Below are 17,728 nucleotides of genomic sequence, written 5' to 3'. Positions count from 1 at the left end.
ATCCAGGAGGAGCCCGACGTAGGGTGGGAGCTTGTCGATGTCTTCACAATACTGTAGTAAATAGTAAATAGCAGTAGAAGAGGGGCTTAAACTTGAGAAGCGTGTGGGCATCAGACCGAACCCGACACCGGCGCATGGAGCTCGGGTTCGAAACATGCATCGCAACAGAACATCTCTAAATCGCATTCCGCATTCTGAAACCTAATCCGGGGACATCAGGATGTGTGACATAATCCCCGAGACATCTGAAAAGCGCGCAGCTCCAAACGGGGCCACAGGACTTCGCCTCGGACCCGTTCGTGGACGGATCTGACGGTTTGCTCCCCGGTGAGTGGCGCAGGGGCGGTCACTCACTCACGAGTCCGAGCGTCAGCGCGTCCGAGCGTCAGCGCGCACTCTACTATAAATGTCTCCAAAGTGCCCGGCGCGCCTGACACATGTCCCGCTCCAGTCCAGCATGAGGACAGCGCCTGGACACCATTACCTCTGCTCAGACTCAGCCTTTTGACCGGGAAAACATGGAGAATTTAATCACGTGTCGCGCATCTTGTTTCGACTTTTTTAAGGAATTTCTGGATTTAATTTAAAACCTCATGTGTACATTTCTTGTTCGCCTTGTTTTGACGCTGATGTCTTCATCGAGTTGCCCTGACTTTGAGATGGTGGACATCTCTCAGATTTCAAACGTGGAAACGTAGCATCCAATTAATCAGGGACTGCAACTGAAGCTCGGGCCACAGTGGCACTTGGTCCGCACTGAGTTCTACCTTTGGACTGGGAGAGTGCGCTAGAGGACGCGCGCTTCGAGAATGAAAGACACACCTGGCGCGCCATTTCAGATGTTTTTCATAGAACAGCTTCTTCGTTTTAAGTCATATTGACATATTTATGTGGCTTTTAACACGGAGAGTAGGACACTAAATGAGAGGAGTTTTTACTTTGGATTATAAACCCATCAGTCAGACAAGAGTCAAGTCTGCATGGGTCATATTTAAGGTAAGGGCAGAGTATTGTCTTCTTTATTCGGCGTAAACAACTTAACGTTATAAGGCTTTACTCTTTAGAAATGTTGCTATGTAGAAAATAAACTGTGCCACATGCTCATGCATAAGGTCCATATTTTCGCATGCATACTTGGTTTAGGTTAGTGCAGACTCAACATGCCATGAGACAGAGTCACGTAAGCATTGGGGATTGCCATCTGGCCAACTCTTACAATTATTTAGACTACTGTTGCCAACACGCTTTGGTGCGTGCTCTGACCAGCGCGTTGCAAGGCGCAGCCGCCATGCCTCACGGCTGTGCACAGCTCATCTCTAATCTCTATAGCTACAGTCAAAAGTTTTACATTTAATGAATGTAATCTTTTTTCTGTCAAAGTGCTTGCATGCCATTGCCTTTAGGCGAAAACATTCACTTTACGCACGGTTTTACGCACGACACTTTCTGTCTTGTGACGCATTCAGACTTGTTGAGCACTTAACTATTTTACTATTATATGATGCAACTACACCAACATGAAAGAATACTCATTTGTCTGTTAAATCTAGTCTTGTTGTGAATATTTACAAGTCTACAATGGGTCTACAAAGTGGGATCAAAGGCTCTTGACATGATGACACAGTTATTAATACAAGATGAGTCACAGTGGAGTTGATCACATCACATATTCAAACACATTACTAACATTACTGAATGTAACCAGAGCTGGCTCACTGCCAAACCAACACATATTTACCATGTGACACTAATGCTTTTGTCTTGTCTATAGGTTTCTTCAAAGGAACTGAGTCTAAAATGAAGTTATGGGATGTTTTGGCCACATGTTTGTTGCTCCTGAGCTCTGTAGCTACGCGGCCCCTTTACCCAAACACTCGCCCAGCCAAGAGGACTTATTTCTCCAGCAGCAGTGATTCTGTGTCGTTATCGGAGGAGGACAGCGAGGAGGCAAATTTCCAGCCTGAACAGCAGAGTCTACATAAAATCTCAACAGAGGATCAGAGTAAGCATTGTCTTCTTCTCTCATGTCCTGGTGTGAAACCTGCAAATTGTCTGGACCCTAAACTCTTGCCACATTTTCCAAGTCATTCACCTTTATTTCCATTATCGTTGCTGTTTGCTCCTCTGATGCGGCGTCCGACATTGATAAGGAGTCAGACAGGTTATCACGCACTCGGATCTTAATTTGTCTTTTATTGCACTTGTTGGTTACGTCACAACAAGGTCAAAACAAGACAGAGCAAACAAGCCACAGTTCCTTTAACAAATCTGCAGTGCACATGTCCAACTTTTTTCCACTTGTGTTTACATTCACCTCTGCCTCTCTAAATTAGCCACATCTGACCTTTTACCTATCTGCCCTGGAGAGAGGAGCATGTTTAAGAGCTCATTGCAGGAACTTTAAAGACTGAAGTGGTTTGGGGCTGATGCAGAAACTGAAGTATCAAGCCTAAAGGTCTGTTTATGTTACGTCTTGACAGCGACAGTGGGCAGGAATTTATTTTGTTTAGATCAATGTGACACTGTGTAGCATCTAAAAATGCCCAAGAGCCCAACAATCTAGATAAGGAATGGAACTTTTGGCCGCATGTTTGTCCTGCCACTTCACGTTCTGTTTAGAGAAGAGTGAGGCCGCTGGCCTGCTGTGGTGTAAGGCAAGACTTTTATACATTAAGTGGGAGTGTAAACATTGTAGCTGAAATAATAATATTGAAAAGTGGAAAGCTGTCTGCCACCGTTGGTAGTCTCCATTTCTTTTACAGATTTTGAGGCTAAACAGCCGTTATCTTATATGTAATAATAGATTAATTTTTAAAATCTGTTCCAAATCCTAATGCAAATTATCTTACCTCTTAACACTTATGATCTTTACGCTCTATGCAGACCCAAAGAAACCTTTCCACATGATTGCACGAAGTGCCTGCAGTTTATATGTGGTGATAGATGTGGTCAAGTATGAGATGAGCATCACATCACTGGATCACTTTTTCAGTATTTTATGCCTTTGGGCCACCTAAGCGTGGCTTAAGTTTTGACTCAGATGTCCATCCATGTATTATCCCTCCAGTTAACCAGGCTTGGCACCAGAGCACCATGGTGTGTTTTATATTTCTTCAACCAGAATAACATGTCGGCAGGTGCACACTGTAGCACCTCTGTCTGTCAGCTGACAACAATAGGAGCTGTCTAAATCAAAGGGCAGGTGTGTCTAAACAGATTGACCCTGGCTTACCTGATACAGAGGCAGCAGACCAATCAGCTGTGGAGCGCCGCCGGATCAGATGTCGGCTGCCCTGTTAGCAGGTAGATGAGAGCAGATAGGTGACACTGTAACAGAGACACTGGTGTAAACCACAAGCCCAGCTGCCAGACCGGCCTCCCGCTGCTCTAATGACACACTGACACAAGGGTAATGGGAGTTAGACTAATTGATTCATTGGAGAACAATAAGACAGATTTGGCAGTTTACTGTTGCCAGACCTCCAGGCTGCATAATGGAAACAACATGTGGATTCAGGAGCACAAGGCGCACCTCCTACGGCTCCTCTCAGCAGATGGAGGAGCGCTGTATGTTTTCAGTTTGGGGCAGACGAAGATCTGGTCTGTCTAAATGATTCAGAGAATAATCCCCTTTCAAGTCTTTGTGTGTTTTTAGAAGACTGAAATGCATCTCATTGGTGTAATTATAGTGGGCCCATTGTAAACATGGGAAATGGCAGGTACAGGAATATGTTGAAAATCAATGTGTACTTTGTCATCGATGCATTCGACAATAATTAAACAATTAAATTGTACCTTGATATGTGTATTAAGCCATATGTAGTTCATAACGCAGCTGTAACCCCATGTTCAAAGCTGAACCAAGTCTGCATTCTTGCACCTCAGGCTAATCTATAAAGCAGCATGTGCACTTTATATTTGTAGACACTGTCCAGATTTGTTTTGCACACTTTTCTCTGTGTAAGATCAGAAGTATGTCCTACCTTGTGCTTCTTATTAGAGCATGAGTGTACATGTCTGTTTGCCGTTTTAAAGCAACTCTTATTTCCTCCACAGATGACATGGGAGGTCCCTACCCAAACCACCTTGAGGATGTGATGGATTTTATCGAGGCTACAATTGGACGACTTCGGAGGTCCTCAGAGCCCGGTGGAGGCAGTAGGGGCCGAAGGGAGCAGCGACAGAGGGGAGCAGCAAACACAGGCAGAGACAGAGATGGCAGAGACAGAGATGGCAGAGGCGATCGGCGGAGGGGGCGGTCCCGGGGCAGAGGGGGCAAAGGAGGGCGGAGGGACAAGAACAGGGACAGAACCATAGCAGTGCAGGGCCGGGGCTGCCTGCTGAAGGAAGTACACCTCAATGTCACGGACCTGGGTCTGGGTTACCAGACCAAAGAGGAGTTGATATTCCGCTACTGCAGTGGGCCTTGTGTGGACGCTGAAACCAACTATGACAAGATCCTCAACAACCTGACACACAACAAGAAGCTGGACAAGGACACGCCCTCTCGCACCTGCTGTCGGCCAATAGCATTTGACGATGACTTGTCCTTTTTGGACGACAATGTGGTGTATCACACTCTGAAAAAGCATTCTGCCCGAAAGTGTGCCTGTGTATGAGGAGGCACAGGGCAATGAAGGACATGGAGGAACATTCTGAGGATCTGAAGTTGCTCTCACACATTTACAACTGGATCACATGATCTGCCATGACTGACCTTTATTTAAATGAGAGAACTGACTTGTTTCTATCTGGAGTATCCGTTTTTTCATTGGAACTTCAGTTTTTCCAAGGCAGACTCCGAGGACTCCAGATGAACACAGATCTGAGGAGTATACTCAGCTGCATGCTAAATCATACATCCACAGTGTCGTTTACATTGAGAGCCGAGGGATGAGAAATACCACACAGGAATTTCTGCTGCGTCTCCATAAACAAACTGAAAATATATAAATATAAATACATACTTATATAGAGAGATATACACATGCGTGTAAGAGGTATATTTATTAAGATATAATTAACTTATTGTTATTTATTTCAGTACATTTTATCATAAAAGGTGTTTTTTATTTATTTGAATGCTCTGCTTTTCCTGGACAGTGCCATAGTAGAGCGAGTTTTTCACACTCACAAAGCTATCCTTTAGACCTGCTTATGTCTTGTTTGTAACAATTCTTGTATGACTTCATCGCTTCGTATTGATTCCAGGTATTCAAACGCATCGTCAGCAACATAAAGTACTGTATATGTAGTGTGAGGAGATTTATATCAAAGAGGGGACCAATGGATGTTTACTCGGTTTTTAAACAATTTGTCAAGCAGAAATATACCACTATGTATTAACAAGTCATAATTGGGTCAAAACCATAAATTATGTATATACATCTAGTATTACTAGATCGTATATTTGATGGTCACAAAGAAGTTACCATTACAGTAACCCAGCAATACTAGGACATAATGCTAATTTACATATTCCAGAAAGCCAACAAAATCTTTCACCTTCAATCACATATCATTTTTAAACATTTATTCCTTTGTGGAACACCTGCTAATTCCAAAATAAGAACTCACATCGGTCTTTACAGATGTGTAGGTGTTTCTGCGGAGCTGTCCTTCACACCGCAGAGCTCAGAAGCTGCTAGAATGGCATAAGTTACCCAAAACCACAGCCTGGCCTTGCACCAAGTCTTGAATGCTTTAAAGTTCACAGGCCTGGCTCTGCCTCTGTCTCTGCTTCTGTCTTTGCCCTGACAGACGGGTCCTACTCCCTCAACGATTTGTAAGCGATCCCCCCCGACAGTCTTAACCAAATATCCCTGCTGGCTACGCCGTTTTTGTGACGGCAGTTTAGCTTAATCTGACCACTGCATGAGCTGTCATCGCCCGACTCGTGTCGAAATCACAGGAATATCAACCAGACTACACACAATGACATTTCATACAGTTACGTTACAAATATTTAGATACCTCAAATTATAAAACATCTGGTTCCCTTTAAATTGATGACATTGTCAGTACTATCTAAAATTGAAATTGTTGTGTATTTTCTAAATGCAACCACAGGGGCTATAATATGACTCAGAAGATTTAAGTTTACATTGATTTTATTTCTGTAAGATCAATATTTATGCTCCAGTATGTGTAAATGTACTTCAAATACAGGGACAGGGTGCCTATACAATACCCAAAATACAATTGATGCCCAAAAGCTTCAAGAGACTTATTTAGAGACTGTATTTCCCAAAAATACAGTGAAGCGCAAAGGTGAGATGCAATATAAGGAGAATTTGTTCGCTACATTATATGACATGGGCTAGATTTGCTTCGACAGACTTATTTTTACTCGCAGGGGCTTAAAAGAATCTTGCCTAAGACTTTTGAACATTACTGTACAACATCTGGTGTAAAGACAATGCCGAGAGATTGTTACAAATGCAACAATGGTGCACCCTCGCTTACGTCTTGATAGTAGTGCGGATTAGAGGCCAAGGTATCTGTGGCCACCCAGCTTTAGGGTATAATCCCCCACATGCAGTACAAATCCAAAGCATCAAGCTGAAATTAGGCCAAAGTCTGCGCTGAAAAATAAAAAAAAATTACTAGTCTTTATCACAGCATACCTCATCAATTGGATCATCTTCTGCCTTTAACAACCGATCGTGCGTAAGCCTTTCCAGACGAGTTTTCTGTACGGAGAGTTTCCAAGCACTGCGCCGCTCTTTAATACCTTACGCTGAAATAGTGTAAACTGTGACCACTTGCTCTGCCATCTTTGTTTTATCTGGTATTCTTCATGCATCAACAAAGGGAATCTCTTCAGTGTTCGACCCCCCCCTCCCCGTTTTGTCGTCTCCATTGTTTTGTGTTACAGAACCAAAGCTCTTGGCAAACTTTATTTTTGTACAATATTCATTTTATAACTTTTTACAGAATTAAACTTGTTTCTATTAAAATATTCTGTGTCCTGGTGTTGCGCCATGTACAACAAATACAGCCCATTCCAAACGGAGCTAGTTGTAGGGGGGTGATATTTACACGCTCGTCATGTAAAATTGGGGATGAAAATGTTTGTTAAATGAGAGTCTAGTGAAGGATGGATGGAGAGGACTGCGATGTGTTGTGTCCCTCCTGTTCTGCATTCCTGAGCAGCAGCCCAGGGTCATACAGTAAACAAAAGCGAGCAGTAAAGAGCCACTCCGCTATAAATCAGGCACAGTCCTTCCCCTGAGCTGAAGATACTGCTCTGTGTGAATGTGGGATGTGCAGCGGGGAAGTTGTGTGTGCGTTAAAGGCTACTGTGCTTCCAATTTAAGACAGGGTGAAATGATTACCAATGTGTCAAGGAATAAGATGGAAGACATTGTGTAGAAAGTAGATACTAATTTGAAGTACTATTGGAAAAAAAACCAAAACAATCCAGTATATAGAACGATAATGGACCTTTCCTGAATTGCTTTTGAAAGGTCTTTAATCTATATCAAAGCTAGTTGTCCGAAAGACCACATACAGTGGAGGAGGAAGTACTCAATTTTGTTACTTAAGAAAAAGTACATGTATATATATATATAAAAAAAAAAAGCAAAGGTTACACATTAGAAATCAGTAGTAAGTAAGGTTTTAAAGTACCCATATAAAAATGTACTTTAAGAGTAAAAAGGTTACACAGATTATGATAAATGTGTGTGTCAAAGGCTAAATATAAGGATTCTGATTCAGATTTTTGGTCAACAATAGCGATTCAACCAATCAAGCTCCTAACTTTTCTTGTGAATGTAATGGATATATTTTGGTTTGATTAAAGATGGGACTTGAACTCAAACTTTTGGGCAGGATGTCACCTTAAACTAATAATAAAACAAATAAATAACCAAGAAAAGTGGCGCTTTTAGTGTAGTAGAAAGTACAGATACTGCTCACAAATGTAGTGAAGTAAAAGTAAAAACCACTTAAATACAATACAGATACCTACACATTCATTTTAAAGTACATTACTTCATACAAATTGGCATCAAGCCTTTTCCATAGTATGGAAATAGGGCTTGAAATTGTAGTTTTGCAACAAATGCATTTGTCCTTTTAGCTCATCCTTCACTGATACTGGGACAGTCTGTCGGAAGATGGCACCTTACGCTCAGACACGCCAGATATTCAAACCAAGACCAAAATAAGGTTCTTAGTCAGAAGTACATAGCTGAAGGATTAGCCTACTGCATGGAAGCTCCACTCAGAAAGACCCACACATTCCAGTAATCATAACCTTGTACCTTGAGGTTGTGAGGTCGGAGTACAACCATTGTGTTGCCAAATAGCTCAGTCTCAGGTAAAAGTAAAAGTAATAAGTATTGTGGCACTCATGACTGTTTCAGAAGTCTCAAGACTGCAACACTGGAGGCAGTGTTTGCAGAAATCACTACAATTCAATTCAAACTTTCTGACAACAAATAACAGCTCTAGAGGTGCACTGACACTTCTCTGGTTGAGTGTCGACAGCCTGCTCATCTCCATGGAGATGATATTACTGGAATATTCCACAGTATGTCATTAAACACATCTATCAAGCATTTAGTTCATTGTGGCTGTTTTAATATCTGAAAAATACCATGAAAAACATTCTAAGAGTGGTGTCGCCTTTCCAAAGATCTGACCTGTAACTTGGCCTGGTGGTGTAACCTGCACCATGGCGTTTCCATGGAGATGAATAAGTTGAAAACTATACTGTGGAAGATTCTTTGTTATTGTGCACCATAGACATGCTAACAGGGTTGAGAAAGCAGCTGTTGTGAGCAAAGCAGACATTACATTCCTTTTTTGGAAAATGTGAAAGTGAGTTGGTGGAAACACGTCTGCTGTTGAGAACACTTTAATGAACACTTTAATGAACTGAAAATTTAGTTTAAAAACGGGAGCTATTGATGTAATTTGTTGCATTTGGATCCATTAGTACTTTTCCCTCAGGACAAAGTTTTCCCTTACAAAACCTTAACATCTTAAAAGAATCCAAGAATCTATACCTTTTGAAGTAATTTGTTCCTTCATTTTACCTCTTATGTTTTAGTCTGAAAGGTTGGCCCATCTCTAAATCTACTATCTACTCTTTGAATGTGGTGTTCTGAACTCCAATTAAAAACAAATACGGCAATGTCTTGGTTGTTCCGATATTCTCATCCAAATCAAACTATTGAACAAACTCCAATGCCACTGAAAAATAACTAAGATAAATGAAAAAATAATAATACAAGTTAGTTTTTTTGCGATATTTATCAACAACATTGTACAGGTGAATTTGGAGACTGACACTTCACGTCCTTTGATGTGAGTGTTATCTTTCACACTGGGGTCGCCTCCTTCTGTTGGCCTTCGTGTCAGATTCTCCACATGAACCTCATTCTTTGTCCACTTCATTCCCTCTTAAAAACGTTGCTCATTGTTCTGCCTCTCCCGTGTTTCTTTTTCCTCCCCCCGTGACTTTGTTTCATATGATTTTTATGGTCACAGGAGGCTAGCCAAAACAGAGACATTGAACAGCCTGCTTGTGATTTCGGTTGGCTCAAAGCTTTAGGTTTACTTTGCAGTTTGGCCAATTGTAAGTCAACAAAGACATACAGGCTGTCAATAAAGCAATGCTCATATGAATGTTTGGTGTTATATAGTTCTAAGAGGAAAAACAATGCACAATTTAATTTAAAATGGAACGACAAGACCAATGATGTCGTTCCATAAATTTAAATGTGGCTTTAATTTAGCATGGATTCCCCATCAGGAAAGGACTGAGTAGTGTGATAAAGGCAGGTTTCTGTTTGAGTTTTGTAACATGTAAGAAATGTAACGGTAAACATGCCGTTTCTCTGGAAAAAACAGTGTTTAAGACTGAGGCTCCAAATAATTGTTCAGCTTAATAAGTATGTAGCAACTGTGTACTAAACAAAATAAAAAAAATCTATTTATAGATTCAATATTTTATTATGTAAAATATTTCTGCATTTTGTCTAGATATACGTGTTGCTTTCTAGTGAGGATTTGTGCAGGAGCAGAAGTATATTGGACTTATTCTTAAAATGTGTCTTTTCAATGAGACAGTAAACAAATGAAATTAATTTATCATTTCTTTACCTTAAAAACACCATAAATGTATTGTTATTGAGGGTTTGGTATAAACAATCCACAATGGCTTTGTATTAAACAAAAGGTAATATAAAATGAGTATCAGAATGTTCTACATAGTTGGCAGCAGCAGACCACAACGTCTGGAGCTGATTTATGAGGCCATGCCATACTCAGGATATGTGGGGAGAGATAGACAATAGAATAAAGTCCATACCACAAAAAACAGCACTAAAAATCCAAGTACATTTATTAGTTGATGAATGACAAAGGAAAATCTATTTTGCCATTAAAAATATCAAGGCAGCTCCTCAGCATGGAAGCACAATATAAAATTAACATAATTAAACAACAGGGTCAGGTTTAGCCATTACACATTCTCAACAAAGTACAAAGAGATCAGAAACCATTCACAAGGTCATTTTATCAGCCATAAAACCCAGAGTTTGTGTCGAGAGGCTTCAGATCTTGCGTTTCTTCCACTCTGGTTCCTTGTCTGCTTCCTCATCCTCGTCTGATTCTTCTGCAAACACTGGTTCCGGCTGCGTCCTAAAGGGATTCACATCAGTTTACTGTTTAAACACTGCTCAAACGCCACAGTAAATAATTGACTGCATGACAGAAAAGAATCCAATGACAAGGCTGTCGCAAAAGTCTTGAATTATTACATCAGCGGATTAACAGGTCGACCTCGCGACCTCAACGCAAATCTGATACCTTCAAAGTTTTTAGATAATACTCTTAAAAGGTCTCCAGTTTTCTGCCATTTGACCATTGGCTTGTGAAAGGTACGCCGTTTTAAACATTCATGTGCAACACGGGTAGAGGGCGAGCAATATAATAATGAGTCTACTCAGTTTACAGAGACAAATGGTCACTCACTAATTGTCCTTTCTGCTTTAATAAGTAATGCACATGAGGTCTTACTGTTTGTAAGCTGGAGCCACCCAGTACGGGTCTTCTGCCGCCGCCTGCGCATGTCGCAGGATGGCCTCTCGTGGATTACTGTCGTCCGTTTTGTCCAAGGCGATATTCTTCACAATGAACGATGAAAGAGTGCCACCATGAGCTGCCACCCTGCCCCCGCGACCTGGAATCAGATATTTAACATTTTGGATATACACAATAAAAATAAAAACCTTCTAGTTCAATAGGACTGTCACAATAATGGCTAGATTGACTACCGAGCGTTCAAGATATACATGACATTATTTTTATTGGCTGCTCAAATGATTATTGTTTCTATCTTTTCTATGCACTAGTAGGGAACTTTATTTTTTTTGCATTACATGAACATTTGAGCTGTAGAAGGCTGAATAAGTAACATATCTATGACCGGCGGTGGGAAGAATACGTTGAATATATTAGCTACAGAATTAATGTGTATTTTGTAGCATATTAATCCGGTCTAATCAGAGTACTGTATTCTGCTGATCACTTTCACGTTGAGTTGTTATATTTTCATTTTTTTTTTTTTTTTAAATATACAAAACAACACAATTAGAACACAGGACGAGGCAAAGTTTTTTTGGATGTCAATTATAATGTTGGTCCAGGTCTTAATCGTTGGTCATCCATTTCTTAGTGATGGCCTTTTTCCCAGAAGAATGTTCCAGAGGTATCCATCAGCATATGGATTTTCCGATCACGTATTCAGTTAATTACTACTTTAGTGTTCCATTCTGTTATTTTATATTGCAGGTTTTGTTTATGATAAGTTCATTTATAAAAGGGTTTGTCCTGCTTTAGAGTTATTGTGTCAGTGGAATAAAGTCATGTCAATATTATGGTCTATCGCAATTTCTTTCATCTGCTATACATCACCCTTTAAAATGTGTTATCGTGACATTGTTCAGTGGAAATCATTTCTTGACCACTGTAGTAACTACAAATCTGTGTCGTGTTAAAATATACAAATAAATACTCCAAAGTGTATTATTATAGTTATGATGTAGTTAAATCTTATGAGGCAACGTGCTGCCAGAGGAGGCCAAGTGGGAGCTGTAGCGATACTCCTCAGCTGGATTCCATCAAGAGTGTTGGATTTAGGCATCTACAAAGTATGCTCTGACAACAATAGGACGGTTAAAGCTCCGTGCAGTTTTGACTTTGTTTTTGCTTCAACTATCCACTTAAAAACCTTCTCTTCTACATTACCTGGTCCAGACACGGGTGGTTCTGGCTTGTGCGACTTCTTTGGATCCAGTCGGTCCTTCTCCAGTTGTTTCTTTGTGCTGCGCTGCCGAGCTTCTCTGAACATGGGTAATGCATGTGCTGTCGACAGAATAAACAAACATAATCAGGTTGCTTGTGTAACTCAAACTGGGGATCACGTAACACAGCAGGGGAACATTTCCAGATACGGCGCAGTTAAATCTTTCCCTGTGTTGATATCTTAATACTACAGCAGCAGACACCTGCTGAACTCTGTGGCACGGCAGTCTTTGTGTACATTTTCTAGCATAGTGCGCTCCTACATTACATTGTTTGGACGCAGACAATCACTCGGCTTCTCGTCACACTTTTGTGCACACAATCACAATAATAGCACCAAGATTGTGTGTGTGTTCATTAGTGTCGGTGTGGGGAGTAATGCTTTAGTATTGGGGTGAGATAAAGTGGTTTTCCATTCACAAGTCCACGGCGCTGTCTGCTCTTAATTCTCCCTCCTCCACGCTACATTAAGCAAAAAGGTTACCGTTAACAGATTCCCTCGCTTTTCTCAATGGGCCGTCGCTAGCTTCCTGTCCTCTTTAATTTTCCAATGCCAGGCCATCAACTGCGTCACTCGGCAGTTGTGGTAAGGGCCAACGCCGGGCTTTTTTCAATAAAAATCCCATTCACAGTTGAGATGCGTTAGCCAAAACAATAAATGGTGTGAACTGCCAAATATATGCGATCATCAGCAGTTTGATAGCCTTGATTTTGGGGACAGTGAGAGGCACACGCTGACACACTAAGTGACGGGGTCATGCAAGACGGCCCGACACGTGTGCGACCACTGTCCGTGTGGGTGTGTATCACGCAGACACCACTAGACATCGGCGTGATCCGGACCACACGCTCATCTCGTGGCAAAGTGCCCAGCAGCAGTCTATTGAAGTGACCTCAAATGAACCCTTCCAATCAAGATTCCTTTGAAAGCAGGACTGTTTGTTTTTTTGTATTGAAATATGAACGGCAAACTGGCAAATAAACAAACTTCACTGTGCTTTTGAAACATGCCACAGACATGTGCCAGAACTAAAGGACTAAAATAGCTTTCAGCTGTTTTCCTAGAAACTGATGTGCACATGGAGGATTGTGCAGAGGAGTACTTTGCGATAGTTGCCAACAATAAAGGCAATGTCTTTAAATTAATCATTTATAGTCCTTTATTACACGTTATTCAGATTGTTGGGACTTAACAGCGGTATGCAAAACTAAGTAGCTCAATGATTTCAGTCTGATTGATGAGCATATGATACCATCAGGCAGCCAATTGAAGGCTCAAGGAATCTCTTACAGTAACCTTTAGAGATTCCCAATCTATGCAAGATGAAATGCTCGAAATAGTTACTTTGAAAACATGCAACATTGAAAACATGCAACATTTGAGACTTATACTTAAAATAAAATACTAAACACTTAAAATAAAACACTTCTAAGTAAGGCTATGAATTGACGTTTCTGCCCCTTGTGATGGTCATTTCACATTTGGCTCATATTTAAACATCAATCCATACATTTATCGACATATTTTAACACATTTCTGTTGAATTGAATAATTATTGTCTGTATATGGTCACCAGGATACTCCCCAAAGATCTCAATACAGGATTAGAATAAGTCTGGTAAAAGTGTATGAACTTTAAAATGATCCCCATTTGACAAGAGGGAAGCCAAATGTTTCGCGCTCAACAGGCAGTGAACTAAATTTGTAGGATTAGCAAAAGAAAAACATGCTCTAAATGCTCAACAATGTAGAGTGTCACTTTGTTTTCCTGAGAGACAAGCATGAAAATGCTTTTGCTCATTTAATTGACACTGAGGACGGGCGGAGTGGACTTACGTGTGATGATGTAATCTTGTGCTAGCATCTCCGTGTGCTTCTCTTTGCGCTTGGTCTTCGCTAAACACAGCTTAGCGCCTCTGCAAGGGAGATAATGTGGAGTAATCACACCATGATGGCTGAGTCACACTGGCACACAAGCGCTTAATAACTTTAGAGGAACATTTGATATAAGGATACCTGTAACTCTTGAGGGGGTCGTAGTAGACCTTCACCAGCCCATTTCCAGTCCCCACCATAATCTGCTTAAGTTTAGGATGCCATAAGCAGCGGACAACACTCTGTAAAGACACATTGTTCATTGTTTAATGTGATGATAAATAATACATTAAAAAACAGTAAGAATTATTCTATGATAGCCAAGTGGAAAGAAATCTGTGGAGGCACAAAGGCAAAAACTAAATATTATTTTCAGCATTTTGGGAGTGTGATTCGGCGATACAGTGAGATCGGTGCTCTCCGCTGCTCTACTTGACTATATTTGGTGCTTGGGATGAGAGCTGGATCAGACAGATGGCCCAGTGCCAATAGGCAAATGTGACCACATTTATTCAGCGCCTGTCGGGAGGAGACAGAGGGACCAAGGGCCGGGGAAAAGAAGAACAAGCACAGTTGGTGGCGTGATGAAGAGCCACTGTTCCTTCAGTGATATGTGAGCTACAAGAAATCCCGCTGTTGAGGTCGTCTCCAATGTACTGTCAAATTAGGGCGCATAAACTTAAACTTTTTTCACATGCTTTGAACTCTGCGGCCTATACAACGATGCGGCTAATTTATAGATTATTATAGTTCTGCTGTGATCTGAGAGTTACACAGACCTGAAACCCAAAACCATAAAATACATTTGGACTTCAAACGATCAGATTTTAGTCGTGATCTTGCTTGATGATTCAGATTAGTTTGATCCTGTTCGTCACTGTCAAACTTTAAGACTCATGACTCAAAGTTTGACAAGAGAGATTTGTTATAATGTAAATAATCTTCAGCCAGCCCAACTTCATACAAGATTACAATTTAAAACAGTGGAGGCTTTTGTTTGTCCAGTTGTAGTGTAACAGTGGTGGAGAGGGGGGCAGGGGTCTGGTCCAGCAGCGTCAGATGGGGGCTGGGATGGACGACTGGATATCCAGATTCTATGACAGTGAAAGCTGCTTAACGTCCAGCTGTTCATCTTCCCACCGGGCACCAGTACGGAGAATCCCACTTTACCCATTTACGCACACACGGCACAGCACACGGAATACTACAAGTACAATCATCTTAGACGGGATAAAAATTATTTGTGTCCACAACCACATACATTAGTGTTCTTGTATGGCTTAAAATAAAATTTAAAAAAACATGTATGGTGATGAAATCGTCCTCATCGGCTCTATCGATGATTTTTAAGCTCTTTATTTAATTTCTTTGCTTTATTTTATCAACAGAACATGAAACAAATAAAATATAAAATTAAGTAATAACAGTGGGGAATTAAAAAAAAAATGTTGTTTGATTCTGGAGAATGAGGTTCAATTTTAAGGCTTTATTTGAATTAGTGGGAGAATTACATCCATCAGACCGGAAGTCCAGTCGCTCACAGAGACCAGTAAAGTTAAGCTTCTCAAGCTGGTCATGAGCCAAGCGTAATTGATTGAACAAGCATTAAATAGAGCTTGGATTTGCCATGATACAGATATTAGAGTAAGACCACACAGCAATCAAAAGCAAAATACAGTAGGCATATTTTTGGATTAGTGGTTCAGAAATTGATAGGAGTTGTATACTTGTATACAGTAGCTGCTTGAATACACACGTTTGAAACAGTGAAAATGTTAAAAAGAACACTATGTACGTTTTTAGGTAGAGGTGGCGGGTCTGACATGTTGTTTTCTCCAAGAAGATGCCGTTTTTTTAATTAAGAATGTTAGCAATAAAAACGTCTGTGATTGAATAAATGGAAAATAATCTGAAACTTCCTGGCACAACAATGACATTTTCAAGAGACAAGCAGGTGACGGCGCAACCACCAGAAAACCAGAACGTGCACCTTTACAGAAAACAAAACGACTGCATCTGTTCTAGTACGGAATTGCGTCTCAGTGACCCCAACATTAGCTGTGATTTCCTGCTTTGTGTGAAGGAAGGCAGGGACGACGTGGGAATTCTGTTAGCGTCTGGAGGTATACAGTCAAAAAGCTAAGCGTCCATCCACATCACTGTAGTAGAGCAACACTTGGCCAAAAACAAACAAACCTACGCCTGTTAAAGGGAAGTACAAGTGACAACCGGGCCCGGCAGTGACTCGTGAGACCAGTCAAGCTCCAGAAAACTCCCTCCTCGGACCTACACAAATCATACAGTCAGCGCTGGGATAAGTCACACAGAGGGAGCAGAGCAGGGGCCTTACACTAGCCCGGTGTATGAGAACGTGGAAGTCTACAGCCAAGCATGACTAACCCGATCCAAAGAGTTGTGTATACACTTATAGCACAATGTTTATGCTTCACGTCCACAAAATTACATCACATCATGAAAGAGGAAACTTAACTTGGACAATTCTCGGTAGCTGCCGAATCTGTCCTGTCAGATTAAAATACCACAGGATGATTGGGGAAAACCAAGACTATACATACATGCCCAATATGTAACACCAATTATGCAACAATGTTATGCACCACAAATGGGACAAGTCACTCACGGCCGAGCTCCCGGTTTAGTCACCGGTGAGCGTGTCCAAATGTGCTCTGAGTGGACGGAGCAAGCAAACTATGAGAACGGGCTGGGAAAGTGTAACTACTGAAAGGCCAGCAGAAGTCAATAGAAGCGGGTCATTAGTGCGGGTTGCCTTACTGGAACCACTGGCAGGATTTCCCTTGGCGAGATGCACAAGAAAAGAAAATCCCCAGCGTTACCCTTCAACCTTGGCCGGTCTTAGTGTGTGGATGAAAGAACGTCCTAATCTCAACAGCAATGGAAACAGCTCAAAGCTTCAGAGCGACCAAGCCTGACGAGGTGGGGTTTAGCGTGGGCAAAAAGTAGCGCCTGCAAATGAAAACTCTACCCACAACAATTGAGTTTGATATTAGTACAGGAAAAAAAATATTTGCAAAATTAATTAAACAAACATTTGCATATACTTTTTAGTATTAAGTCCAGCCCCATTTGGTACTCTGATCATATGACCTTCTGCCTCATTCATAACTGTGTTGACAAAGACATGTCTGTCAAACACGTAGGCTGACTCGTGTAAAATAAAGGAATATTTTTGTTTCACTTTGCATGTGCTTTTTTCCTCATTTCCCCTTAATGTTGCTTGGCCTCATCGTCGAAGAGCACCATTTTACAGAGCTCTAAAAGCGCTCACCATTTGTTTAGTCTCAGTATCAAATATAACTTTATTAACTGCTAATGTGTAGTCAGATAAGCATAAGTGAGCTTGAGATAGATTCCCCGCTTCAGCAATTTTCTGAATGTCCTCCCAGCTCTTTCCTCCCATTTTGCATTACACTGTTCTTGCCAAAAAGCATTCGGGCAAAAAAAGTATCCACCCATGTTTTGCCTCCTCCAAAGCTTTGTTAACTGACCACC

At 41.1% G+C, this 17,728-nt stretch overlaps 2 protein-coding genes across 2 annotated transcripts in view; one reads left to right on the top strand and one right to left on the bottom strand.

Moving 5' to 3' along the window:
- The first annotated feature begins 449 nt into the window (after positions 1-449).
- On the top strand, positions 450-6,959 carry gdnfa (glial cell derived neurotrophic factor a). Its single transcript, XM_072455487.1, has 3 exons — positions 450-996; positions 1,772-2,002; positions 4,057-6,959. Exons 2-3 carry the CDS (start codon positions 1,798-1,800, stop codon positions 4,617-4,619), a joined length of 768 nt encoding a protein of 255 aa, XP_072311588.1. The 5' UTR covers positions 450-996; positions 1,772-1,797; the 3' UTR covers positions 4,620-6,959.
- Positions 6,960-10,339: 3,380 nt separating this feature from the next.
- Positions 10,340-17,728, bottom strand: part of LOC140368446 (WD repeat-containing protein 70) — a 29,201-nt gene continuing 21,812 nt past the window's right edge. The window contains exons 14-18 of the mRNA XM_072455486.1: positions 14,339-14,439; positions 14,159-14,238; positions 12,265-12,381; positions 11,035-11,197; positions 10,340-10,656 (exon numbers count right to left, since the gene is read on the bottom strand). Coding sequence (XP_072311587.1) covers positions 10,569-10,656; positions 11,035-11,197; positions 12,265-12,381; positions 14,159-14,238; positions 14,339-14,439 — 549 coding nt within the window. The 3' untranslated portion in view covers positions 10,340-10,568. The remainder of the gene's footprint in view (positions 10,657-11,034; positions 11,198-12,264; positions 12,382-14,158; positions 14,239-14,338; positions 14,440-17,728) is intronic.

The sequence above is a fragment of the Eucyclogobius newberryi genome, unplaced genomic scaffold, assembly GCF_026437365.1.
Source record: "Eucyclogobius newberryi isolate DKJ021-1_F unplaced genomic scaffold, fEucNew1.0.hap1 SCAF_2, whole genome shotgun sequence".
Lineage (NCBI taxonomy): Eukaryota > Metazoa > Chordata > Actinopteri > Gobiiformes > Gobiidae > Eucyclogobius > Eucyclogobius newberryi.
Note: the sequence above shows the minus strand (reverse complement) of the source record. Positions and strands in the feature narration are given on the sequence as shown.

Bases quoted from the DNA above. Each gene is read 5' to 3' on its own strand.
- gdnfa (XM_072455487.1), top strand. From the start codon at position 1,798: ATGAAGTTATGGGATGTTTTGGCCACATGTTTGTTGCTCCTGAGCTCT. The intron at 2,003-4,056 runs GTAAGCATTGTC...TTTCCTCCACAG, and splicing joins AATCTCAACAGAGGATCAGA to ATGACATGGGAGGTCCCTAC.